This window comes from Syngnathus acus, chromosome 9 (genome assembly GCF_901709675.1).
Source record: "Syngnathus acus chromosome 9, fSynAcu1.2, whole genome shotgun sequence".
Taxonomy (NCBI): domain Eukaryota; kingdom Metazoa; phylum Chordata; class Actinopteri; order Syngnathiformes; family Syngnathidae; genus Syngnathus; species Syngnathus acus.
Genome location: NC_051094.1, coordinates 3,825,113 through 3,851,095, shown reverse-complemented (window position 1 = coordinate 3,851,095; position 25,983 = coordinate 3,825,113). Strand labels below are relative to the sequence as shown.

General features: G+C 45.0%; 7 protein-coding genes and 2 long non-coding RNA genes across 12 annotated transcripts; 1 reads left to right on the top strand and 8 right to left on the bottom strand.

The window, feature by feature from the left end:
- Window positions 1–1,842: 1,842 nt before the first annotated feature.
- On the bottom strand, window positions 1,843–5,387 carry LOC119127272 (protein SET). Its single transcript, XM_037259169.1, has 8 exons — window positions 5,128–5,387; window positions 4,190–4,247; window positions 3,764–3,906; window positions 3,573–3,676; window positions 3,383–3,496; window positions 2,633–2,803; window positions 2,433–2,564; window positions 1,843–2,349 (listed from the first exon to the last, which is right to left on the bottom strand). The coding sequence occupies exons 1-8, from the start codon at window positions 5,198–5,200 to the stop codon at window positions 2,326–2,328; spliced, it is 819 nt and encodes a 272-aa protein (XP_037115064.1). The 5' UTR covers window positions 5,201–5,387; the 3' UTR covers window positions 1,843–2,325.
- A 1,846-nt stretch (window positions 5,388–7,233) lies between these two features.
- LOC119127324 lies at window positions 7,234–9,162 on the bottom strand. Its single transcript, XR_005098797.1, has 2 exons — window positions 9,035–9,162; window positions 7,234–8,453 (listed from the first exon to the last, which is right to left on the bottom strand). It is a non-coding gene; the product is annotated as an uncharacterized LOC119127324 (long non-coding RNA).
- LOC119127178 (serine/threonine-protein kinase N2-like) lies at window positions 7,541–14,390 on the top strand. The gene is made up of 20 exons (XM_037258992.1): window positions 7,541–7,635; window positions 8,357–8,499; window positions 8,921–9,057; window positions 9,139–9,307; window positions 9,411–9,476; window positions 9,702–9,808; window positions 10,092–10,268; window positions 10,518–10,593; window positions 10,662–10,827; window positions 10,917–11,022; window positions 11,113–11,165; window positions 11,503–11,560; window positions 11,796–11,887; window positions 11,964–12,140; window positions 12,486–12,548; window positions 12,612–12,688; window positions 12,759–12,901; window positions 13,434–13,541; window positions 13,602–13,682; window positions 13,804–14,390. The coding sequence occupies exons 2-20, from the start codon at window positions 8,367–8,369 to the stop codon at window positions 14,005–14,007; spliced, it is 2,193 nt and encodes a 730-aa protein (XP_037114887.1). The 5' UTR covers window positions 7,541–7,635; window positions 8,357–8,366; the 3' UTR covers window positions 14,008–14,390.
- Window positions 10,353–12,075, bottom strand: LOC119127319. Its single transcript, XR_005098792.1, has 3 exons — window positions 11,934–12,075; window positions 10,718–11,845; window positions 10,353–10,581 (listed from the first exon to the last, which is right to left on the bottom strand). It is a non-coding gene; the product is annotated as an uncharacterized LOC119127319 (long non-coding RNA).
- On the bottom strand, window positions 13,403–16,848 carry zdhhc12b (zinc finger DHHC-type palmitoyltransferase 12b). 2 transcript variants are annotated; one of them, XM_037259174.1, is made up of 7 exons: window positions 16,458–16,848; window positions 15,977–16,110; window positions 15,820–15,900; window positions 15,446–15,612; window positions 14,445–15,319; window positions 13,771–14,114; window positions 13,403–13,521 (listed from the first exon to the last, which is right to left on the bottom strand). In XM_037259174.1, the coding sequence occupies exons 1-5, from the start codon at window positions 16,552–16,554 to the stop codon at window positions 15,004–15,006; spliced, it is 795 nt and encodes a 264-aa protein (XP_037115069.1). In that variant the 5' UTR covers window positions 16,555–16,848; the 3' UTR covers window positions 13,403–13,521; window positions 13,771–14,114; window positions 14,445–15,003. The 2 variants fall into 2 exon arrangements, with proteins under 2 accessions (XP_037115069.1, XP_037115068.1); XM_037259173.1 differs by having other exon boundaries at window positions 13,771–15,319.
- Window positions 16,849–17,073: 225 nt separating this feature from the next.
- Window positions 17,074–21,935, bottom strand: LOC119127181 (gastrula zinc finger protein XlCGF57.1-like). Of its 2 annotated transcripts, none has more exons than XM_037258999.1 (3): window positions 21,857–21,935; window positions 21,703–21,770; window positions 17,074–19,207 (listed from the first exon to the last, which is right to left on the bottom strand). In XM_037258999.1, exons 2-3 carry the CDS (start codon window positions 21,764–21,766, stop codon window positions 17,319–17,321), a joined length of 1,953 nt encoding a protein of 650 aa, XP_037114894.1. In that variant the 5' UTR covers window positions 21,767–21,770; window positions 21,857–21,935; the 3' UTR covers window positions 17,074–17,318. The 2 variants fall into 2 exon arrangements, with proteins under 2 accessions (XP_037114894.1, XP_037114893.1); XM_037258998.1 differs by lacking the exons at window positions 21,703–21,770; window positions 21,857–21,935 and adding exons at window positions 19,788–19,871; window positions 19,945–20,025.
- Window positions 20,173–21,545, bottom strand: LOC119126847 (zinc finger protein OZF-like). The gene has a single exon (XM_037258312.1). It carries the CDS (start codon window positions 21,543–21,545, stop codon window positions 20,364–20,366), a length of 1,182 nt encoding a protein of 393 aa, XP_037114207.1. The 3' UTR covers window positions 20,173–20,363.
- A 220-nt stretch (window positions 21,936–22,155) lies between the features above and the next one.
- On the bottom strand, window positions 22,156–23,909 carry LOC119127228 (gastrula zinc finger protein XlCGF52.1-like). Of its 2 annotated transcripts, none has more exons than XM_037259097.1 (2): window positions 23,690–23,909; window positions 22,156–23,378 (listed from the first exon to the last, which is right to left on the bottom strand). In XM_037259097.1, the coding sequence occupies exons 1-2, from the start codon at window positions 23,790–23,792 to the stop codon at window positions 22,198–22,200; spliced, it is 1,284 nt and encodes a 427-aa protein (XP_037114992.1). In that variant the 5' UTR covers window positions 23,793–23,909; the 3' UTR covers window positions 22,156–22,197. The 2 variants fall into 2 exon arrangements, with proteins under 2 accessions (XP_037114992.1, XP_037114993.1); XM_037259098.1 differs by having other exon boundaries at window positions 23,696–23,909.
- Window positions 23,910–24,175: 266 nt separating this feature from the next.
- On the bottom strand, window positions 24,176–25,941 carry LOC119127243 (gastrula zinc finger protein XlCGF8.2DB-like). Its single transcript, XM_037259124.1, has 2 exons — window positions 25,809–25,941; window positions 24,176–25,503 (listed from the first exon to the last, which is right to left on the bottom strand). The coding sequence occupies exons 1-2, from the start codon at window positions 25,909–25,911 to the stop codon at window positions 24,458–24,460; spliced, it is 1,149 nt and encodes a 382-aa protein (XP_037115019.1). The 5' UTR covers window positions 25,912–25,941; the 3' UTR covers window positions 24,176–24,457.
- Between the last annotated feature and the right edge of the window lie 42 nt (window positions 25,942–25,983).

Sequence of the window (25,983 nt, the reverse complement as noted above, 5' to 3'; positions counted from 1 at the left end):
CTATTTCAAGAGTCAGGCTCGGTGATTGGCAGAGGTTTGATTGCTGTTGCTCGTAGTTACCCCTACACTGAGCGACGCTTGGGTTTTGAAACGCACCCTGTTAAATTTAAAATGGTAATATAAAAAAAACAGAAACTTGGGATTAATTGTGGCTATTTCCATATTATTCAAAAATTCCGGTTCCAAAAAGAGCGCGGGCGCTTTTCCGGAAAGAGCTGTAGAATCAAATTAAAACATGTTTCAATATACGCAGTTAACGAAAACGAAATGGTCGTTCATTCTTTTCAATTTTCAGTCGTGTTTTTGCTTTTTTTATTTGGTTATTTTTGCTTCACTTTTATTTTATGTATGTTTGCCTATTTTGTTTATGTAAACGTTGACAATGTTAAATAAAGATAAGGGGAAAATGGTCGCGTTTCCGGGTATGACCGAGCATAAAAAGCATCGTAGAGAAAATCGCTCAAAATCCACAAATGTTATAAATCAGAGTGGATGTTTCTTAACCCTGTACATAACGTGCTGTGACCAAACACATCGTTTTAAACGGACCAAAGCATTTCCGAGACGGTCATTTGCCTCGAGAATGCGGTTGTCCACGCTAAGAAAAAAAAAAGTTGCCAAGCTTGCATCTTGTCGGCAGGTGTATCCATGCGCTAAAGATTGCGTCGCACTGAGGTGATCATCAAGATGATCAAAAAATGGAAAATAATGCTACTTGTGGCCGCCGTGTGCCAGCCAGCCGCGTAGTGTGTCGACACAAAGGGGAAGCGCCGATGCCCTCATTCTGTGTGGGGCATACGGACACAAGCTGGCCTCCGGCTCGGGTAACCATCACCGCATGGCGTTGTCCGGCCGCAACCACGCTAATCTTGGGTCGGCGATTACACGTACAGATGTTAGAACCCACATGGCCTTCAGGTTGAAGTGGTCACCTTCCGCAGGGGGAACATGGCCTGCAGGGAGGCACTTCTCCTGGTTCCCGGGGCCATATGCCCGCGGTGTAGTGCATGTAGTATTAATGGGATTATTTCAAAAAGATTAAACAAAATTAGACTGTCCTTGAGTATAACACAAACTGGAACGATGACGACAGAAAATTGTTTTTAAAGTAACTCAAAAAGTCTTATCCAAAGTTTGATTTAAGATTTTTTAGGGGGGAAACTGCATTCAGGTCAGGTTTGTATTTTAACCTGCAAAAAATAGACATTTCAAAAACAAAGTTACTATTTTATAAAACCGAAACATTTTTTAAATATTAACGGATGGAAGTTATTGCACCCCAAAGTGATCTTGTAGCTGAGCAGCTGTTGTTCTAAATTGGGCCTACCAGGCGAGCTCTTGTCCCATCACCGTCACACCGTTCATGTTCAAGGTCTCATCGTAGATCGCCTGCAAAGAGAAAACTTTGCCTCCAGCCTGCAGATCACTCCAAGTTCCTTCATCAGATGACCTACTGTGTTTGAACACTCCCACACACAGGTATATACACATGAACATTTTATTATTGAATCAAAAAGTAAGTTTACACCTCAAACAGTTTCTTTCCCCACTGCCAAGCGGAAAAAAAGGTGAAGCTGTTTTTTCTTTTAAATATCCATGAAGTGACCATTGTGGGGGCCAAAATTTACAAGCTTTTTTTTCCCATTTTGTTCTTTATTAAAAATGTCATTTCAAATTCCATGGATATCTGTAAAACAATACAATGAAAACAACAAAAAAATAAGTCCCATAGAAATGGTGTCAAAATAACGAATCTTACACCCCCCTCCCCGTGCACTTAGCCCCCCCCATACTAGTAGCCAACATGCCTCCCCTCCCTCTTAGCATGAAAGGAATGAGCTGTTGGGGGTAAAAAAAATCTTCCAAAAATGAAAAGTAAAAAAAAAAAAATAAAAATAAAAAAAAAAAGAGAATGAGGTCTTCTAGTGCTAAGGTGACTACACCATGGCTTCTTACCACACCTGAAAACAGGAGCACATCTGTGGGAAGTGTCTTCAAATTCTACAATTCTATTTTTTTTATTACGTAATATCTTCAACAAGAGAGCAAGGAGAGATGAACCCCAAGGGTTGTTTGTGTTGGTACGTATACTCACAATTGGGGGAGGAAAAAGTGCCGCCGGCCTTTTCTTAGAGATCGAAACGGAACCCGCGGGTGAAGGAGGAGAAGGAGGGGGCGTCCGAATGTCAAAAATGAAGCGCACGCATGTACTTAATAAAACAACGACAAAAACAAAATGAACAGCAAAAATAAACCTTTGCTCCCGAACATGAATTGATAAAGCAAATGGGGACTAGAAAGGTGAGGAGGACACGCCCGGGCTTTTCAGTCGTCTTCTCCCTCGTCGTCCTACGTGGGGAAAACAGCCAAGTTAGTCATATCGATCTATCCATCCATCTACCAACCGGCAAAAGAAATGACTCGCTTGCTACCTCTCCATCTTCTCCATCATCATCGTCGTCGTCTTCTCCATCCTCGTCGCCCTCCTCGTCGATGTCCTCCAGGCCTTCTTCATCCTCTTCGTCCTCTTCGCCTTCGCCCTCCTCGTCGTCCATGTCAGGGACCTAATGACAGCAATGCCGATTTAACACCAATTTTCGTGTGTGTGCGTGTGTGTGGTGGGGGAACATACCAGGTAGTACTGCAGCGGGTTAGGCCAGATGTCGTCCTTAATGACCTCACCCAACTCGTCAGCGCCGGCGTCAGCGTGGTCGGTGAACCAGGTGAAGAAGCTCTCGGGCTCTTCGTGTTGCCTCTTGCGGCCTGCTTTGTTCTGCGTCTGACTGGAGCGTTTGGTCAAGTCCTTGCCAGAAACACACACATCCAAAATTCCATTTATCTGTGCAGCAAAATCGCTACGATATTAATTTGCCGATAAAGATTATATCTATTACACACAAGCGTGTGCGCAAATCTGTCTAGAGTCTGCCTTTGGATTTTTGTGACAATTAAGGGACTCAAAAAGAGAAATGTTATTTAATTCAGCGGGGATGTTTGACACCACTTTTGTCAGACCAATATCAGAACAATTTTTACTCCGAGTACTCACCAATACTTTTTTAGACGTGTTCAATTTCATTCCAACAATGGTAAAAAAATGTAAGGAAACAAACTGTTCTTTCTGATGAGAATGATTCACCCATGTGTCAAACTGCCGCAGCCAATTTCAGCTGAGGACTTCACAAAAAAAATTGTCTTTAATATTGGTGACTGGTATTGATACCTTACAACAAGGCCAGCAACTGCCCGACACCAATACCTGATCTCAGTACCTGTCCACCCCTATTATTCAGTATACAAATCATTTTGATGATTCAGTAGGACTGAAAAAATACATAGAGGGACCCCCACAAATAATGCATATCGGCATTTTGGGACTTACCTTTCCCGATTTCCATTTGATTTCCGTTGACTTTGAAGACGGGTCGCCGCTCTCATTCAGGTGGAATTCTTTGGAAAGGACTTTGTTTTCGAAGTACGGGTTCTCGTCGAAATACTGCAAGAAACGCAAGCAATGTCAACTGCGCCTTCGTTTTGTGCCAAGTGTGAGAAGGGCTTCAAGATGTACTTACAAAATCTATTCTGTAGCCTGACTTTATGTCTTCAAACTCTGTCACCTCCACTCGGCTCAGGTAGTGAAGCGCCTCTTCATCCTCCTCCCCCAGTAGGGCGGATACTTTGGGAGACAAAAATTCAAAAGATGCTCAATAAAAGCAAAAATAAAATCAGCAGGCCGTCGGGTCGCACTGCTCGGGGTCCTGACCTTGTGGATGGTTGACAAATGTGGTGACCCAAAAGTTGGGGATTTTGGCGATCAGTTCTGATCTCTTCTGAAAGAACGGCTGGCGGAGTTTGTTGTACTTCTGTTCTACTTTCAGGATCTCCTCGCTGGCCTGCTCGTTCAACCTGCTCACAAAAAAGGCTTTTTTAAAAATGAAAATAATATCATGCGTTCAAAAATTTTTTTTAAGACTTCAGTTCTTACTTTTTGTAATTATTTAGACATTTAAAAAAATATATATAATGACATTTGTGCGTAAAATGTTATTACGTCACTTTTAAAAGTACACTTTTTTAAAATTTCGATCAAATGATTTGGCTGAGCTTGTGACACAAAATGGGGGGGGGGGGGGGGGGGTCACGCCAAAGAAACAAAGGAGTTTTCTCAAGGCTACACAATTAACATTACCTGTCGATTTCATTTTGAACTTCATCAATGTGTTCAATAGCTTCCTGTTGCTCCTTTTCTGTCGGATGGGAAACAAAAGATTGCAAAACGTTAGTATTTGGCACGAGAGGTAAAAATGGATTGGGGGGAGGCAGAGCTACTTTGTACATTTGCTCAAACTAAACCACGTTCGAATTCTCGAGAAATCACATTGGAAGTCCGACATTGTGGTGCAGAGTTGCGTTCAGGGCCAATCGCGGGACTTGTGGCTCGTTGTTTCCTGCCGGCTGCTGGCCGCCTCCGAGGCCGCGTGGTTTAAATGTGGGACACACAACTCGACAGTTGAGCGCAACGCAGCCGTGCGGGCTAGCTAGCGAACGAGAAGCCCTCAAATTTTTCATTAAGCCCCAAATCCCCATCGTCCCCCCAAAAACTCCTAACGTGTAATTTACGTGTTTTCTTCTTTCAAATGGCTTTCAAACGCAACCAAAAACGTCGATGGAATAGCGTTAGGTAACCGCTACAACAACAACACGCTAGCACACACGCTTGTGAGTAAAACGCAAATATTTGAAAGGGACTACTTTCATTTGGGCGCTTGTGGAACGTCACAATCCGTTTCAAAATCGCGAGGAACATGAAAGTAAATGCGCGCGAGGCCAACTCGCGAGGCAAAAACGCCAGCTAACGATGCTAAATGGAGGAGGAAAAGAAACGGGGGGAAAGCTAACATGGCTTCCCCCGTGCCCGACAACAGCACGCTAAGCTAACAAAACGAGCCACGATGCCGACAAGCGGACACAAAATTGTCGAATCCAAACACAAACGTGTGGCAATGCCAACAATAGACGAGGAACGGCAATAAAAGCGAGAAGAGACCACGCGTGGAAAATGCGTTGCGGGGAAGAAAGTGAGGGGGGAAAATGGCGGTGAAACAAGGAGGCCGCCATGACGCTTACCGGAGGTCTCGTCCGCTCCGTCGTGGTTCGAGTTGAGCTCCTTTTTACTCACTTTTGCCGCCGAGGCCGACATGGTTGGTCGCGAGGGGAGCAAATAATAAGAAGCCGGGTCGGGGTTGCAGGGGGTTCTGTTCTCGAGAGAGAGCGAGAGCGCGACTCAATGGGCGTAAAGTTGAGGCGAGATGAGGGGGGGGGAAGCCACCAACGTGCTGCTGGCGTGCGCGCACACACAATGTGAGTGAACGAGGACGAGCTCGCACAAAGTAAGATAGGAGGCGCTGCTGGGATCGATACAAAACGTCGATTACAACGTTGCGCTTGATATTGACGGATACCAGTCATCATAAAGTTGGTATTACAATGAATTGTAATTCATTCCAAAATTAAACTTTGATCAAAACAGTTTGACTTGTCATTTTTAGTTATCTGACTGCCCTCAGCTTCTGCTGATCATTTGTAGGATAAGTGGCTCAGAAAGGGACATGAAGTTATTTGTCTTAGTAGTTTTACCTTTTTTTTTTCCTGAGTGAGGATTTTATGCGCTTAACTAAAATATTGACAATGTATGTAAAGAGTTTCTCTGCTCTTTTTTTCCTGCACAAATATTTTTTTTATTCTGAAAATACATGTTTTCTATATACCGATAATAATCATATAACCCCAAAACTGTCAGGGATTTTTTTTAATCATAACACAAGTAAATAAAGTCATCATGTCATCATGAATGAAGCAAAAATATTAAGCAAACATCAAAATTGTCATAAATTACGAATAACGATGGGTAGACGTAGACGGTGTGGGATCGGATCGATAGCAAATGTTTTAGTATCGCGCACAACTATCAGAAGCCTCACGAGCCCGCCTCCCACTCGCTGCTGCCGCCTGCCCACCAGCGAGGTCTGGCAAACTCCGCCTCTCAAAATAGGGCACCATCCGAGCATCCTTCGACCCGGTCAAATCGCACCCAATGGAATGGCCGACGCTCCCCCCCCCCCCCCCGCCAAGTCAACCTCCTTGGGTCAAACGTGTCTTTTATCGACTTGATCCCTGCCGGTGCCACCCTTTAAGCTTCTTAAGGGCGCTTGTCAGCCGCGGGCTGCATTTAAAGCCTAATTGTAAAAAGACTTTGTAGTTTTAAAGTGGTCACGTTAATTATATTCGTCAGTCACTTTCCACGTGCTCATACAGCCCGTTACTTACGCTAAAGTTCAAATTCAGAGGTGCCTGTGCTTTGAGGTTGTCCGTGAAGGCCACATTTGATCAGCCAACTATAAAGAGGCTTTGAAGTAGCGACTTTAAAACATGTCACGCTTCCTACCACTTCCTACAATGACTTTTAAAAACTAACTTCAATTAGTTTCACCAAGATGTAGAAAAATATGTTAGATTACTGCACAAATCGGCATGATGGTTATGATTTCAGGCTGTCCGTGATAGTCACGCCCGACCAACTAGATAAAATGACATTTTCAGACACAAGTGGTCATATTTTGGCCTATACATAAACAAACCATGCCTGTTTCCTCTCTTGACTTTATGATTATCTATGCCGTTAGAATAGAAACAACAAAATGTGGCAAAATACATCACCGTAATACTTCGTTTGCTATGGCTTCAGGCTGTCCCCGAAGGGACGCTTTAAGCAATTGGTTCTTAAAAATAACTTGAACGTGGGAGAAAAAAGGACTTTAAAATTCTGCAATTCTGCTGTTTCGCACATAAACGTTCAACAGAACAATTGCACCAAAGTAAATTTGATTAAAATTTGTTTGAAAAAAAACCCCCATTGTTATTTGCTGCTACGTCGCGACGATTTTCTGTTTCATCAACTTTGAAGAATGGTACATACTTGTATTTTACTGCCCCCTGGTGGCCAACGTGCACACACCGCAAGGCCCAGCACAAAACCATTAAAACTACTGCAACCTGAGGCACAGTTTAATTCCTTAAATTCTAATTCTATGGTTTTATTGTGTGTACGTGTGTGTGTGTTTACATAGACACTTCATAAAACCATATTACAATAAAATAAACATTTTCCACAGCTTCATACATGTTTCTGGTTCGTCAAAATCCAAAATGAGAATTATATTCCTATTAGTAGTGGTTTTTTTTGTGTTGCTGCTCTGCCATTAGAGGGTGTCGCTAATGAGTTATCCCATCATTTGCTGGCCTATCTGCATGTGAACACGTGAACTCCGACCGAGCCCAGATCAGTGATGGCACCCTGCAGAACTCCTCCCTCCCTTCCTCACTCCTCCTCCTGCGCTCCCTCCTCCTCCTCCTCCTCTCCCTCAAGGGGAGCAGATTAGCTTTGGCAGTGTTGTCAGATGCAGCAGGAAGCGGATGCGGCGGGATGCGAGGAGGCAGACGGGATGGAAGTGGAAGAGGAGGAGGAGGAGGAGGAAGGGGAGGAGGAGGCTTTCAAGGAGAGTGAAGGTGGAGAGGCAGGACTGTTCTGTCGGAGGATGATGACACATTCTTAGTCAAGAACAACAACACTAAGAGGTGGGCTATCCATACACACGTTCTTCTTATTACGTATGACATTTTGTGTCCATTTGTGTGTGTGTGTGTGTCTGTGTGTCAGTGTTTATTTAAGGGCAAAATCACGATTTCAGACAGTTCCCAAAGGAGCTAAAAGACTTGATTGAGAGATGAAATGAAACCATTGCAAGCAAAGTTACGATTTTGGATTGTTCCTGATTCGGTCAACTACGATTTGGGACTGTCACTAATGGCAGTACAAGTCTTGTTGGAAGGATAAAAAGGTAATCAAACAATTTTGCGTGAGGAAAACTATCATTTAAGACTGTCCCTGAAGGCCACAGCAGAGCTTGATCGGTTGACAGATTGATAGATGCAATGATTAGACATTCAGTTGAGAAAAGTTACGATTTCCGGCCTTCCGTAAATCGAGACTTGTATGGAGAACTGACCGACAACGCAAGAATGTTTTCAGACAGCGCCTGAAAGTTACGCAAGACCCGATTTTGATTTAAAATGGGAGTAAAAGATACATAGTGGAAGGAAATTGACACTTTCATACGGTACCTGAAAGGCAGTTAGAAGATACCTGTAGCTTAGCAACGTAAGACCTGATTGACAAATCAAACACAACGAAAAAGCTATTGGATGAGGTAATTCCAGTTTAAGGATTGTACCTGAAAGCAAATCTTGACTTCATGAGACACCTTCCTTTGTGTGTCCTGAACTGGCTGGTCCCCAGGATTGCGCCAATGTTTTCCACGGCTCAGCAGATGTTGCAGGACAGCCGCTCCAAGATGAAGCTTCTCCGCTTGCACATCATCAAAGTGGCGCAGGCCCTAAGTGAACAAGACGACCAAGAAGCAAACACCACAACGAATCAAGGTCTGCAAGGTCTTGAAAACAGTATGACAAACACATGATATTAACATACGCTGCTCCTAAAATGGTCGGGATAGGAGATGAAATTTTAGGATGAAGCTAACAAGTAGTAAAACCTTTACAGGTGAACGAGCTTCGAATGTCACAGAGCGTCGGCAGTCATTAGCAGGTTGCAACGGAGATAGGGAGTCACATGATGTAGCTGATTGAAGTTATTGTTACAGTATAAAAAAAAAAAAAAAAAAAAATCACATTTCTTCTAAAAATGATTGTTTTTTTTTTTGTTTTTTTTTGTCCAAAATCATAAACATGACTTTGGCAATTATGCAAAGTGGTTGACGACATATTTTCATGCCGTTGTCAGGACTTTCAGCGCAGTCGAGATGCGTTCAAGTGCAATACGTATTTATGGCTCATTCTTCAGAGACGTCCAAGGCGGATGTCCGCCTGGCTGAGCTGCGTCACTACACGCAGCGCGAGCACGACGCCCTGCGGCTGGCCGAGGACGTGCTGGCTCAAGTGGACGCCGTGTCCTCACCGGACCATGAAGCTCGTTGGGAGGTACGATGGAGGTGCTCGGAACGGCGGGCGGGGATCTTGTGGCCATGACGGGACGTCATCGATGGTGTCTTTTGACGTCAGGCTGAGATGCGGCGCGACTACTCGTCCCAGCGCTTGCGTCTGCTGCGGGCGTCCGTGAAGGCGTGTCTGAGGGACGACAGCGGGATCACGGAAGGTGGGAGCGACGCCCACTCGGACCCTGGTCCGTGCTCGGCGGCCATCTTATCCAGGCGACCCGCAGCGCTGACAGGTTGGAAAGCATCGAGCATGAAAAAAAAAAAAAAAAATGGATTGACGCTTTATACATCAAATACAGCAACGTCATGAGTTTGATTTTTATTTATTTTTTTCAGGAAGGTTGGAGGTCAGATTGCTCGGATGTGAAGATTTGATCTCGGCTGCTGATGACACAACGTCTGGTGAGATGATTTATAAGTTTTAGTAGAAATGTTTTGCTTCATTTTCAGGACCTTTTTATGCATGAAATTTGGACTTCATCATGGATATTTTTACTTGGTCAAATTTTGTCTTAATTTGTGTCTGATTGTAATCCCCCCCCCCCCCCCCCCCCCCCCCCTTATAAATTATAACTACATGCACGTTACACTTATTGATTTCGACAAACGGTGACTTTCGTCTCGCAGAGGCGAGCGCCACCTTGAGGCTAGACGGCAGAGTGGTTGGCAGGACGCGCTGGGTTGCAGCGGGCAGGCTGTCCTGGGATCAGACTTTCTGTCTTACGTTGGAGCGGGTAAGTCCACATAGGATGCTACTTACAGTCACACTCTTCACATTTTGTAAAAAAACAACAACAAAAAAACATGATACGAAATCAAAATTTAAACATTATCTCACTTGTGAATTTTTTTTCAAAGGTTTCCGTCACATCAGTGGTGGAAAAAAAAGAAGTTTTTTTTACATCTTAAAAACCTATCACTTGAAAATAGATATGTGGACTTTTTATTCACACTATGTATGTACAGGTACTTATTATTGCTTATTTATTAACATTTGAACTTGGGGTGACGGCACAGTGTCGCGAGTTGGAGGTTGAGGTGTTTTGGCGGGATGGCGGTAAGATGTGCGCCCTGGGCTTCCTGCGCCTGGACCAGCTCCTGGAGCAGCAGAACCAGAGGCAGGAAGACCAAGACAACGGCCAGGCCGCTGCACTCGAGTGGCGTCTAGAACCCACAGGCCTCCTCCATGCTCAGGTAAAGTCAATCTACAACCAGGAACCTTTGGAGGATCCAGTTTACATTTCCATAATTTAGTATTTAGTCCACAGAGTGGCCATTGACTGGGTAATGAAAATAGCATTGATGTTGTGGTATTATAATCCTTTCGGCATCAGGTATTTGAATAAAAAAGAAAATGCAAGCTACATGTGAAATGAAAGCTATAATAATATAATATATTCAATTGAAATGTTATTGGCTGTTTGTGATTACTTGTGCTCAAAGTTAAACTTTGTGGACACGGTGGTGGAGCGACAGCACAAACTACGACGCCAGCAATGCATCTTCACTAAAGAGAGAGGTAAACACACACACAAACACACTCACACACAAGCTCTCGCGTATAATCATCTGTGTGTGTGTGTAAAGGTAAGAACTTTCTGCGTGCGGCTCAGCTGAATGTGAACTTTTCCACGTGGGCTCACCTGATGCTGAGCGTGCTTCCCGGTTACGCCTCCTTCACCACTGACTCCGCCCCTCAGCCGTGCAAGTCACAGCCGCCGAGGCCGCCGAGGCCGCAGTCCCAACCGCCAAGGTGGTCCTGGCCTCCCCACAACGTGTGATAATGTCACACCTAAAGTCAACGAGCATGTGATTTTTTTTTCTCTCACCGCTCTCGTTTAGTGGCATGCCAACGAGTGTTGGTCTTTCTGGCCACCACGAGGCGACGCCAGATGACGACGATGCCTCACATGGTGATGAAACCTCGGAAACAATTCAGCAACAGACGGTGAGCAACTTTTCAATGTGTGTGTGTCCGGGGAGATCACAGTGACTGAAATAAACGTTTGACATTGTTATTTCATGGATTGATCGGCAGTCGTCCTTCAGCAGGAGAGAAGAAAGCCAAGGACACTCAGCCTCCGCTCTCAAGTACTCGTAACAAACAACATGCATAAGAACACACACTAATGTATTTCACATGGAAACACCCACAAACGCACATGGGTAGAAATACAAGAAGGCACAAACAGAAACATAAGAAGCTGCACGAGAACAGGCGCACGAGAACCAACTTGAAGCAGACATGGAAAAAAAAAACGAGACAAAAACATTGACGCGCAAACATAATGAACAAAATAAATACAGAAGCGCACGGACACGTACACGCACACGCACGACAACAACAAATGGGATTATACACAACAACCCACTTGACACACAAGTCGCAACACAATGTACACGTTGTCTTCTGCTTGTTCTGTTTCAGGCTGCGCACGTCGGATCTGCGCTACATTTCCGTGCTGGGCAGAGGTCACTTTGGCAAGGTAGCACGAGCTCAATGTTGTGTTTGAAAAGGGAACAACAAATCTCCATGTGCGCCAGTTTGTACTGTAACTAGTCGTAACTGTTGTCGTCGTAAATGTCGCATCTGTTAAAGTGGTCATTGTCGCCTAACAGTAACTACAATTGTTGTCGCCGTACCTTTGGAGTTGTCGTAACTCATGTTGTTTTAGAAGATGTACGTGAAGCTGGGTCAACCGGTGACTGCGTTGCCTTCAGGTGCTGCTGGCCGAGATGAAGTCCACGGGGCGCCTGTACGCCGTCAAGGCCTTGAAGAAGAGCGACGTGGTCAGGCGTGACGAGGTGGACAGGTGGGTGGGCAGTCCGAGGCGTTCACGCGGTCGCGCTTCACCGCACCGTCTTTTGCGTGGCCGCCCGCCCGTGCAGCCTGATGAGCGAGAAGCGGATCCTGGAGCTGATCAGGACGCTGCGTCACCCTTTCCTGGTGCAGCTGCACGCCTGCTTTCAGACCAGAGAGCACGTCTGCTTCCTCGTGGACTTCCTGCCCGGGGGAGACCTCATGATGCACATACACAACCGAGCCTTCACGCCACAGCAGACCCGGTACAGTGCGTGTACTTTTCACTTCACTCTCCTGCACTTTTACTCAACCCTTGTTTCCCTCGAGTGTCGTTTGGCTTGACTTTGGATTGCATTTTTTCGGGTGCTACAAAGTTTCTATTATTTTGCCGCACGCAAATAATCAATTTGTTCATTAGATAATTCATGTCATTTTTCACATACATGCAATATTATCAGCGTGTTATTATCAGCATGTTTTTCCAATATCGCTTTATAGCTCTTGTAAAAGCGCCATAGAAATAAACATGAGCTATATCGTATACTTTCTATGGCTTGCAATACTTTTAGTGTAGCTTGATTTGACTTGACTGTGCTGTTGTCATGCAGATTCTACTCGGCCTGCGTGTTGCTGGCGTTGGAGTTCCTCCATGTCAACCACATCATCTATCGGTAAGCCCGAGGCGAGCGTTCTTGGATGCAACCCGTCTGACTGTGTGCGTCATGTGAGCGCAGAGACCTAAAACTGGACAACCTGCTGATGGATGCCGACGGCTTTGTCAAAATGACTGACTTTGGACTTTGTAAAGAAGGTGGCAAGAGCTTCGATTCTTCCTCACACTCCTTTCTGCTTGTTATTGATAGTATTTTTCTGTTTTTCAGGCATCGGTCACGGGGACCGCACGTCCACCTTCTGCGGAACGCCAGAGTTCTTGGCACCCGAAGTACTGACCGACGACGATTACACACGGGCCATCGACTGGTGGGGGATGGGCGTGCTCATCTACGAGATGCTGGTGGGCGAGGTCAGTTTTGGGGGTCCAAACGTTGAGAAATTGTCCTGTTAGTACGCTGCTCATACAGTTATTAATATATAAAATATGAATATTTCATAGTAACTGTAGTCACTGTAATGTTATTACATAATCATCATTAATGCAATTACAGCTGTAGGAATTTCGACACTATAATAACAGTGTTATAACATTTCACGCAGCTATTTTTATAAAGGATTATTACAAGGTCAGATTTTTGACAGAAATAACACGCACTCACCAACCAATCAGATTGTTCTAAAATTATCCCTACATTATGCTCTTAGTATGCATTTTTTGAGCTATTATAACAAATGTATTACAGAGTTATGCGACAGCAAAGCCAGAAGCTCTTTCAAAGAAACAAATCAGATTTCTGGGAAGTTACCTCTTAAGTGCCAATACTACCCTGTTGCCCGAATGTCATGTCACAAACGTTAGCGGGGCTCCAGCAAGCTTGGGCTTAAACTAAGATAATGAAGTGAGCCTAACTATATTTTTGGTCATGGTGTCTCTCCGCAAGTCGCCATTTCTGGGTGAGGATGAGGAGGAAGTGTTTGACAGCATCGTCAACGACGATGTGACGTATCCGCCCTCGCTTCCGCCAGACGCTGTGGCAATAATTCAGAAGGTAAACACGACTAAAGCGTGTCCAATCGTTACGTGATGTCAGTGATTATGTCCGTTGTAGCTGTTGAAAAGGAACCCGCTGAAGAGGCTCGGCAGCGGAGAGAGAGACGCTAACGAGTTGAAAGGGGAGACATTCTTTGAGGTATTTAAAAATAAATAAATCACACACCAAGCTAATATAGCAAGTTATTGTTAGCTGTCTATTTACTACAGCGTGGTGTTAAACTTACATTTGATGATTTTGACTGCATGGTGACCTCCAGGACGTGGACTGGGATGCCCTCCTAGCCAAGCAAGTGTCGCCGCCCTTCCTGCCGTCCCTGAAGACGTCGGCGGACGTCAGCAACTTCGACAGCGACTTCACACGCCTTCAGCCCGTCTTATCTCCGCCCTCCACACCCGGCAGCCTCTCGGCCCAGCAGCAAGAGGCCTTTGCCGACTTTGACTTCTGCGCCTTGCATGGTTGACCCTTATTTGCAGGCGACCAAGCGATCCCCGAGCCACTTCCTGTCACCGCTTGACTGTGATGAGTGCCGCCCACTGCCGTGACCGCACAGGATGACTCCCATGACTCCTGCATGGTACCTGGTTAGCTTTGTTTCAAAATAGCAATTAAAAAAGCCATAGAAATGCTAATAGAGCCATACTGCAAACTAGAAAGTCATTTAATCATCAGAGTACACAGCTGACATGCTCAAATTTCAAATATGTCAAATGTCGACATTCCTCGTGATGGTCTCGGTATGCCAAAAAAAAAAAAGGGGTAACACGGGAAGGAACCTAGCTGACTGTTATAAACTGCTATTAATGCTACATGTGTGAATAAACAAATGACTGTAAACGACAACACAACCTCATTGTTTTTTGGGCGTCTTGTCCTCAATAAATACATACACACACTTACTGCTTGGTCTCTGACTGGCGTGTCTTGTTCATCTACTTCTGGGGCAGCATGGCTCAGCCGTAGAGCCGTGGCCTCCCAACCGCGGCCATTGTGACCATGCCGAAGTGTCTTTGAGTGAGTCACTGAACCCCCGGTTGCTCCCGATGGCATATCATCATCAAGTTTACAAGGAAGCAGTGTGAAGCACTTTGAGTACCAAAGGTAGAAAAGCGCTTCACAAGTGATCAATCCTGCTGCTCCTGTGTACTTCCTGTTTGGTTCATCTACTTCCTCCTGGGTTCGGCTACTTCCTGTTTGCTCGATACAGTTCCTGTGTAATTGAACTGCTGACTTCAGTTTTATCAGAATGTGTGTTGGGTTTGAAAATAAGGTTCACGTAACAAGAGGAACCAACTCTGACTTCATCCAGCTGGCCTGAACGACTACTTCGTGTCTGATTGAGCTGGCCGATTCAGGTAGGCCAGAACCTGCACTGTGCTTTCGAATAAAAGTAACGTGAGAATCTCTAGTCGTTAAAGTCGTGAGCATCCCGGAGTCCCGGCTCTGGACTTGAGGGCGCTCAAACGGGATTCTGGGGTTTCCTGTGGTAGACCTGCTCCCAGGTCACGGCTCCGCACACGCAGAAGAAGTCCCACAAGTTGCAGAGGACGCCGCGGTCGAAGGGGCTGTCGTCATCGCCGCACTCCCTCAGGTATGCGATGCGGTGGCGGGACATAAACTCCCAAGTGGTGCAGTTGATGGCCACCAGGTAGATGTGGCAGCCCAGCAGCACCGACACCACCGCCGAGAACACGCCCACTACGCACAGCGCTGCCAAGAGAAAGCCGTTGGAGCGGAACCACGACTCCCAAGTGGGACTGGGAGAAATGCCCGAGCTGGAACACCCCACAAGAGGCACGCATCACTGGCTGACATGCATTTGTGCAATATAGGACTGCAGTTACTAATACGTTAATCTGTCGATTGTTTTTTTCATGAATGTGCGTGCGTGAGTGACGTACATAGCGACCTGTAGCGCCCAGAGCAGAGTCAGCAACTGCACCATCAGGTAGAGCACGAACCAGCGGTGATTGCGCTCACCCACGCAATTCTCGATCCACGGGCAGTGGTGGTCGAAGCGACGTACGCAGCGAGAGCACGTTGGACAGTGCTTGGCTCTCATTGGCTGCTGCTCGCAAAACAAACACAAATACAGGAAGTGAAACTATATTTCAAACTACACTTTTTTAAAGTTACATCCGGTTAGCTTAAAACTAACAATGTAAAATGCTACCCTTCACGACGCTAAGATATGCTATGCCAAGCCAAATTAAGACATTAATTGAAATAATCTTTTTTATATTTCTATTTTATCTTTATTGGCAATGTTTCTCACCTGCAGCATGCAAAAGCCACAACGCCGCAGACGGCAAGTGGAAGTCTGAGGCATCATGGACTCGGTTTCCAGATCTGCAGGCTGCAAATGACACATGCACATGAAATAAACTTTTTATTCACACATGCATAACATCATTAGTGCACCATAAAGTCACCTTGACAATGTCGGTGAGGACAAAGCCAGGGTCCATGAGAGACACGACAAAGTACAACAGCACCGACAACACCACCAGCAGGAAGAACAGCACAGGAACCGTCAGCTCGCCGCGCTCCTCACATTGGCGCAAATCTCAACACAAGAGAAAGTAGAGCCCCATTTAACGCAATATTTCATACATTTGTCATTAGTTATCAATCTATTTCATATGGACCAAGGAATGACATGTTGGCGAGGGGGAATCATTCATTTGTGGCCACTCGGTTGGTATTGGGGCGCCCAAAATACAAAATAACGTTGATATAATTCCTCGGTCGAAAGAGCAAATCGAGCGCACCTGTTCTAGAACCGGTGTCAGAAATAAGGTTGTTTCTGGCGAGGGTGCGCTCCATTTGTCTACCAATACGTCCAGACGGACAGAGGGAAAGCTCAACTTTTAAGTATTTCAACCCAATTCGTGCGCATTTAAAACAACTTACCGGTGTTGTGCACAAACAGAATCAGCGTTATGAGCCAGGTCAACACGGTGTGTGTTGCCCGAACCAGGAAACCGGTCCGGAACATGTTTTGAACCATGTTACAAGCTAAAAGTAATCAACTAAATTTGTATGGGTTTTCATTCGTTAGCCACTTAGCTAGCAAGCCAGTTAGCTAACGACAACCCTCGCTTAAAACACCATAAATACAACTGCTAACCTAACGGTAGCTTGTTTGAAACCTTCATTTTTAGCTGGTTCGTTATATAGAAGCTACGTGGAATGAGTAAAAGCGTTAGCACACGTTAAACGCGACATAATTTAGGTGAACGTCATGGTGTAGCGTCTCCAAGCTTCAGCTTCCGTGTTCTAGTACGGATACTCGCGCAGGACAAATGTCACGGATGATTTATTTTCCGGCAGTTTACCTCCTGATATATGGGGCATGACTGCCACCTACAGGGCCGAACTAGACAGAGTACACGCCATTGATCGTTGTCGTCTCGAAACATTTACTTTTTCAAGCTCATGCGTGTGTGGATGTACAAAATGAAACAAGTCAATGAAAAGTAAAAAATGCACAGTACTGAATTAAAAACAAAGTGTAAACAGCCTTGCATAACATTCTAATATTTTTAGTATATTTTATTTGTATTGAATTCAGTGATTCATTCATCTACCACCAGAGGGAGCTTGCGTACCACACTTGGAAAATCACCAAACCACTATTGCTAGAAGGAAATTTTCAGACCTGGAGAAGAATAACATTGAAATGATGACAATGTTTTGGATACAGCAATATTGCAGAGGACTACACTTTTAGGAACATTCACTTGCAGTTGTTTCATGTCCGTAAGCGTACAGTCAAATCGGCCCCGTGAGCGCAACTTTCACCGAGCTTTTTTCTCTTGTGTGTGTTCTCATGTGTTTGACCATGTTGGACTTGTGGGTGAATGTTTTACCACAAACTGAGCAACCAAAAGGTTTTTCTCCTGTGTGCGTTCTCATGTGTGATGCCAGGTGTGGCTTTTGAGAGAATGCTTTACCGCAAATGGAGCAATTGAATGGTTTTTCTCCTGTATGCGTCCTCATGTGTGATGTCAGACTATGTTTTTGAATGAAGGACTGGTCACACACTGAGCAACGAAAGGGTTTTTCTCCCGTGTGTATTCTCATGTGTGATGCCACGCAGGACTTATGAGAGAACGTCTTTGTGCACAACGTGCAACGAAAGGGTTTTTCCCCAGTGTGCGTTCTTGTGTGTAATACCAAACTACGTTTTTGAATGAATGTTTGACCACAAAGTGGGCAACTGTAAGGTTTCTCTCCTGTGTGTATTTTCACATGTGACACCATGTGTGACTTCTGAGAGAATGTTTTATCACAGAATGAACAACAAAAGGGTTTTTCTCCCGTGTGTGTTTTCATGTGTGGTACCAGTTGCCGCTTTTGAGAGAACGCTTTTCCACAAATGAGGCAGCGAAAGGGTTTTTCACCTGTGTGCGTTCTCATGTGCGCAACCATACTACGCTTCAGAGTAAATCTTTTCTCACAAAGTGAGCAAGAAAAAGGTTTTTCCCCTGTGTGCATTTTCATGTGCGTTGCCATGTGTGACGTTTGAGAGAATGTTTTATCGCACAATGAGCAACAAAAGGGTTTCTCTCCTGTGTGCGTTCTCATGTGTTTTGACATGTTGGACTTATTGGAGAATGTTTTGCCACAAACTGGGCAACAGAAAGGTTTTTCTCCTGTGTGTGTTCGCATGTGTGATACCAGATTTGGCTTTTGAGTGAATGTTTTTGCACAAACGGAACAGGTGAAGGGGTGTTCCCCTGTGTGCGCGGACATGTGTTGCCCCAGTTGACGCTTTTGAGAAAACGTTTCACCGCAAACCGAACAACTAAAAGGTTTTTCTCCTGTGTGTATCCTCGTGTGTGATAACATGGTTCGCTTCAGTATGAATCGTTTACCACAAATGGAGCAACCAAAAGGCTTTTCTCCTGTGTGAATTTTCATATGTGTGACCATGTGTGACGTTTGGGAGAATTTCTTACCGCACACTGAGCAACTGTAGGGTTTTTCTCCTGTGTGCGTTCTGATGTGTTTTACCATATTTGACTGATTGGAGAACGTTTTACTGCAAACGGAGCAACAGAATGGTTTTTGCCCAGTGAGGATTCTCATGTGTTGTGCCACTTGTGTCTTAAAAGAGAATGTTTTCACACACAAAGGGCAACAGAGATGTTTTTCGTTCATGTGCGATGGTGTGTGGCTACCCAGGGTTGATGTGAAGGGTTTACCACATTCTGAGCAGGTCAAACGTTTTCCAAGTGTTTGCGAAGCTGCTCGATGGTTGGACTGTTTGTCGTCACCTTCGAAGTTTGCGTCACTCTCCATGTCGTCGCTGTCCGACAGCGGAGCTAAGAGTTTGTACGGCGACGGCCCTCCACAGCAATCTCCCTTTCGACGAGGATGATGACACTTCGCCTGCTTGGGTGGTTCGTCTTTGACGCAGATGACGGTCGACGGCAACTTGCTGACATCATACGTCTTGTCTTCGTCTTTAATACGCAGTGGTGGCGACTCCTCCGCTTTGTCTTCAACATGAGTTTGCTGTTCCTCAGTTTCTTCCTCTTGAAAGGTGAGCGGCAGTGGATCTTCATCCTCCTTAATGCAAAGGGGCCGAGGATCCTCCTGCTCGAAACTGGAGCGAGGGGACACTTCTTCATGATGGACAATCAGCTGCTGGACGTCTGCAGGGCACAAGCAAGTGCAATGAGATTAACACGAAACTACACTGCCCGAAAAAGATGCACTGAAGTGGTGGAGTTTTGTTCTCCACGGTAAAACCTTTTGTGATACAAGCTAGAGTAAGTGTTGGAGCGGGCAATGTTAATTCAAGATATGTTTCACAAATGAACGCCTCAGGTACAAATAATTCTTTTCTGTTTTACTGGAGGTATTCTGAACGCTTTACGGGATGAACAATGGGGGGTATTGTGGTCATTAAGAAAGTACACCCCCCACCCCAGCACTATCTACGCGACTGATCAATTTCTCTCGCAACATGACGCCAGTAAAAGGCGAAATTAGACAACGTAACTCTCACCAAATACAACACATTAATTTAGCATCTTTTGGCTATCAACTTTATCTATGCAGTAAAACTATTTGTAGACCGTCTTTAAGACGTCGGCCGCAGTTACAGTCCAGTGTTGGTCAGGGTAAAACTATCCTGAGTTGCTTTTATTTTATTGATATTAATACGTTCACTGAGAATACCTTTATTCTTTAATATCGAAAATATCAAATGTATTGTACAAATGGACAGACCTTGGTTGTAGAACGCGATGTGACTCTTGCCAGCAACTTCCAGTTGTTTTTGTTGTCGCTCGTTCTCCTCGCACGAAGCCATTTCTTTGTTGAACAGTCACAACGTTTTATTAGTCGCTCCCGTACCAATTATTACAACTTTTTCCTGTTATTTTACCCTCGTTTGATTTGACCGAGTCGCCGTCTCACAACTTGTGGAGTCTTGAAGCCTAACCAACTTCCGCTTTTTTCTTCTTCGATGGTGTATACCCGGCAGCAGTTAACGATGTAAAATATGTGACCGCCATCTTGAGGAGGTATTGAAGACGCCTCACCACGAACGACCAGCACGAAAGTAAAGTTATTTTTTTAAATAAAATAAAAAATAAATCCTTACTTTTCAATTATTTCAAAAGCATTTTTATTTGAGTTTGTTCACAAAAAGTTTGTTCTCAATTTTTTTGGAGTTGTGTTAATTTTCGTTAAAGAAAATAACCTTGCTTTGGATGTTAGAAAAGTGCGGAGAATTTCCATCAGACATTCATTCTCCTTTGCTTGTGTGGCTTCACTTGGAGTCAAAAACCACAAAGTGATCAACTAACAGTTTTTAACTCCCGCGTGGGTCTTCATGTGCAATTTCATATTTGACTTATCAGCGAATGTTTTATCGCACAAGGAGCAGCGGAATGGTTTTTCCCCTGTGTGTGTTGTCATGTGTAATTCCATGGTTTGCTTGAGAGTGAAACTTTTTCCACAAATTGAGCAAGGGAAGGGTTTTTCTCCTGTGTGTATTCTCATGTGTGGTACCAGGTTTCGCTTCAGAGTGAAGAGTTTCCCGCACACGGAGCAACAGAAGGGTTTTTCTCCTGTGTGTGTTTTCATGTGTGTTTCCAAATAGTCTTTTCGAGAATAGGTTTTAGCGCACGTCGAGCAGCTAAAAGGTTTCCCTGCCATGTGTATTCTTATGTGTGGCGCTAGGTTTTTTTTCAGGGTGAATGTTTGACCACAAATTGAGCAACAAAAGGGTTTTTCCCTCGTGTGCACTCTCATGTGGGAATCCACATGTTCTTTTAGGGCAAATGCTTTCCCGCAAGTTGAGCAACTAAATGGTTTTTCTCCTGTGTGTGTTCTCATGTGTCGAATCATATTTGCCTTTTGGATGAATGTTTTAGCGCAAACCAAGCAACTGAAAGGGTTCTCCCCTGTGTGTATTCTCGTGTGTGACTCCATTTGGTCTTTTGTAGTGAACGTTTTACTGCAAAATGAGCAACTGAAGGGTTTTACTCCAGTGTGTGTTCTCATGTGTCTGTACAAATGTTGCTGAGCAACACTTTTGCCACAAACTGAACAGGGAAGACGTTTTTTGCTTGTTTGTGACGTTTCCTTGTTGCTAAGATTTGTCTTCTTTCCGGAGCATTTCAACCGCTTGCCTTGGTGGTCTGCGTCGCAAGTCAAAGGTTCTTCCAAGTCGTCGCTCTCCGACAGAGGCGCTAACAGGTCGTCCGGTGACGGCCCTCCACGTCCATCTCCACTTGCGCTCTGATGATTAAGCTTCGACCACTCGGGGGGTTGGTCCACAGAGACGCAGCTCGGTGACAACTTGCTGATGTGAACGGCGTCCTCCTCCTCCTTCACACAGGCGGGCATTGGATCTGTCATTTCCTCTTTCACATGAAAGGACTGTTGATTCTCTTGTTCATCTTTGACGTGAAGGGGCCACGGATCCTCTTCTTCCTCTTTAACATAGGTGTCATCTACAATGTAGATGATGGCATTCATTCAAATCAAGCGAGAGTCATTGTATTAGGAAATTGCAAATAGTCAAGTCACAGTACAGAAAGAAGGGTTTAACAGAAAAAGTATGGAAGTAATAAAAACGATAACATTAGTCGCAAGTGCAACATTAAGCAGAAGACCGGTGTGCGTGTTGACAGACCTTGCATGTACAACACGATGCCATTCTCGTCATCAGCTTCCGACTGTTTTCGTTGTAGCGCCATTGTTCTGATAAACAATCGAAACATATTATTCGACTCGCGTGCAAATGAGTTCCTTGTGGTATCTTCATTTAGTTTTACGTTCAATTTCACCTGGTCTCTGTCGCGCTGTCTCAAAGGCCGTGCAGAATACATTGACGGCAGTCCAACTACTTCCGCACTTTCTTCTTCTGTGGTGGTTTACGACAGTGACAACCATGTTGCAGCGGTAGTAAAGAAGGTGCGTGGTTGCCATCTTGCGTTGGCATTGAAGGTGGCTCAAAATGAGAGACCAGGAAAAGAGCTTCACCGAGGCCACAAATAAAATCTTTATTGCAAGGAATGTGAATCCAAAAGGGATGACGAAATGTTATCTCCTGGAAATTGGTGACTATTGAAAAAGACGCCGAGTACACAATCGACATCTGTATTTATTTCCCAATCACTGCATCGTTTTATATTGTTGGAATCAAAACATTTTCTTGTCTGTTGTGTGTCAGCATATGTGCAGTCAAACTGTACTTGTAACAAAATTGTTTACTGCAAATTGAGCAGGCGAAAGGTTTCTCTCCAGTGTGCGTCCTCGAGTGTCTGTTCAAATCGGACTTATTAGCAAAGCTCTTGTCGCAATCGGAGCAACCGAAGGGTTTTCCTCCCGTGTGCGTCCTCATGTGTTTCTTCAGGTAGGTTTTGATGGAAAAGCTTTTATCACAAACAGAGCAAGTAAAATGTTTTTGTCCCGTGTGCGCTAATGTGTGTGCAAGCAGCGAGGCCCTTACTGCAAATGTGTCTCCACAAATGGAGCAACTGAAAGGTTTGACTCCCGCGTGGGATCTTGTGTGTCTGTTCAAATCAGACTTATTAGTAAAGCTTTTCTCACAAGCGGAGCAACTGAAGGGTTTTTCTCCCGTGTGTGTTCTCATGTGTTTGTTCAAGTAGGTCTTGATGGAAAAGCTTTTGTCACAAACGGAGCATGTGAAAGGTTTTTCTCCCGTGTGTGTTCTCAAGTGTTCGACCATGTTGATCTGCTGCGTGAACGCTTTCGCGCAAACTGTGCACCGGAACGGCTTTTCTCCTCTGTGTGTTGTCCGCATGTGTCGAGTCATATCTGACTTTTTAATAAACCTTTGTCCGCAAACGGAGCAACAAAAAGGTCTTTCTCTCATGTGTTTCTGCACGTGTGCGTTCAAAATAGTCTCATGTAAAAACGTTTCGCCGCAGACTGCGCCGGCAAAATCTTCCTGACGCCTGCAATGTCTCCTGCGTGTTGGACTACTTGTCTTGTTCAGGGTTGTCTCTTTTTCAGAGCTGTTAGAGTGTTGGTTGTCCCCTGAGCAGTCTGCGTCGCTCTTCAAATGCTCTTGGCCGGTGACGCTGTGTGACTGCGGAGCTGCGAGCGTGCCAGGTGGTGCTCCTCCAAGCTGCGAGTGATCTCCGTCGTCTTCAATCTTCACAACGATGACAGTCAGCGGCAGCTCGTTCACATCAAGCTCCTCCTCTTCCTCTTTGACGTGAGCAGTCTGCACTTCCTCTTGTTCCTCTGCGACAAGGGATGACCGAGAACGCTCCAAGCCGGAGCTTTCCCTTTGAGTCTGCGGAGGAAGCTGTTCATGTTGAGCTATCAGCTGCTGCACATCTGTAAGACACAAACAGCACGATTCAAGGTGAGTTCAACACACAAAGATCATCTGGATAACTTTGAGGCCGATTCCTCCCTTCCGACCAGAGTCAGCAAAGACTCGACTGTCTGAAGGTGATCCTTGTAAGAGCTGTACGTCACTTAAAACGTTCCCCTAAACATCAACATCACAACAAAGAATCGTGGGATTCACACTGGGAACTGTTAAGTCTTTATTTTTTGGAAGTAACACCACATAACAATACCGTATCTGGACGGTGGGCCGCAACCGGACTACTGAACACGTGAACATCAAACATGGAACGTACCATCACTTTGCATGTGCATCACAACCGGAGCCAGGAAAATGGCGTCCTGCGGTCGCTCGAACTTATTTGTCCCTCGACAAAGTGTCTTCTCGGACGACGTCATTTTCCTTTTCAATTTTCAGTCTGTCGTTTCGGTGTTGTCTTCAACACAACTTTAACCTCGCGCTGTAGTTCTCGTCATCGAGGGCAACGTCTGAACCTTACCTTGTGTTCTGCGGATAGACTTCCGCCTTTTTCGACAATGATGCTGGTTTTACGGCTGCCGAACATCCATTGCGATGACGTTGTACGGCTACCATCTTGTGACAAAAATCAACGACGCAGTGGGAAATTAATCCAACAGACTGCAATTCGCACACCCAAAAATCAATTTGATACAAGATAAATTGTAGAGGTGGAACTTCATTAAGCTGTCATTAATTGGAGGCTTTGTTAAGACCCGACACGTGGGCCGCAATGAATTAAAAATATGACTAAACTAACAAATAGACAAAACAATCTTTAATAAACACACAAAATACCAAAGGGAAACTATTTGCAGTTGCATTTCAAAGTTCCAAATTCAAGGATGCTGTAATCAAGGTTTTCAAAGACCCAACTGACCATTAATAGAAAAACTTTACACTCAGGTCTGATTCGGGTCAACAACAAGAAAAAACTATTTATTAAGTTAAAGATACTTCTCTTTAAAAAAGAAACAATTTACATTGAAAATGCTCTTTTTTTTTTAAACAAATGGCTGTACAAACTAAAATTGTGAGAAAAATGCTAAAAAGTTTGTTCTCCATTGTGTTTCCTTACGTGCGATTTCAATGTACTCTTATAAGCAAAGCTTTTACCACAAAGTGAGCAGGTGAAAGGTTTCTCACCGGCATGCGTCAGCACGTGCGATTTTAAACCGTTCTTATAACAAAAGTTTTTGCCGCAAACTGAGCAGGTGAAGAGTTTTTCTCCCGTGTGCGTCTGCATGTGAGAATTTAAAGTCTCCTTGTACGTAAAGCTTTGAGCGCAAACAGAGCAAGTGAAGGGCTTTTCCCCCGTATGTGTCCTCATGTGTCTCGTCACACAATGCTTATATGAGAAGCTTTCGCCGCAAACGGAACAAGCGAAGGGTTTTTCCCCCGTGTGCGTCGCTGTGTGCGCCACTAACGAGATCTTGTGGGCAAACCTTTCACCGCAAACGGAGCAAGCGAAAGGTTTTTCCCCCGTGTGCGTTCTCATGTGTCGACTCAAATGGTCTTTGATATAATAGATTTTGCTGCATACTGAGCAAGTGAAAGGATTTTCTAGCGTGTGCGTTACCTTGTGTACAATCAAAGAGACCTTCTGGGCAAAGGTTTCGCCGCAAACGGAGCAACGAAACGTTTTCGCTCTCGTGTGGGTTCTCATGTGTCTATTTTGATAAGCCTTGGTGAAGCTTTTGCCACAAACAGAGCAGGTGAAACGATCTTCGGCCGTGGGAGGCCTCACGTCCTTCCGGGAGCCTTTCAAGCATTTATCGTCACCTTGGTGGTCTGCACAGATCCTCAAAGCTTTTTGGGGCTGCGCCAGCTGAGCCGGGAGCTCGTCTACAGGCGAGCCTTCACGGGGCTCTCCGCTTGGACCGTGAAAGCCAAGCCGCGAGCTCGCGGGCGGGTGGTCCTCGTCGTCCTCGCTCTTCACCACAACGATGCTTAGCGGCAGCTCACTGACGTCCACCTCGTCCTCTTCCTCTTTGATGTTGGGAGGCTGTGGGCACACCTGTGCTGAACTGGAGCCCCCCACTTGCGGCCAGAGAAGAACTTCCTCTGGGCGACCCATCAGCTGTTGGATGTCTGCAGGACACAAGGCAGATCAATCACCAATCAAATCAAAAGGTTATATGTTCTTTTGACATTTCTTGCAGTGATCGTTGATGCAAAGCTTTGTTGGAAACCATTTTTTACAGGTTGTTAAATTAAGTATTGTAAGAAATGAGTGTTAGCCCCACACCGACACTGTGGGGGTGTTCAAAGTGGTGTTGACGTAGAGGAAAACATCGTGCATGTATGACCTGTTCCGCATTTACGATATAATCAATATCGGGTCACTTTACCTAAAAAATAGGTGTTTTCTGGAATTTGAACAGAAAGACTTTCACCTTGCATGTGCAACACGATGGGCGCCAAGATAATGTCGTCGTCCTGCCGTAGTCGCTCGATCTTCTCGCTCGCTCGCCAAACTTGCTTCTCGTGCGACGCCATCGTTCTTTCAGACGGTCCGAATGTTCTAATTTCCACGCGTGCACAAAACCCACCTCGCTTTTTATCCCTCGT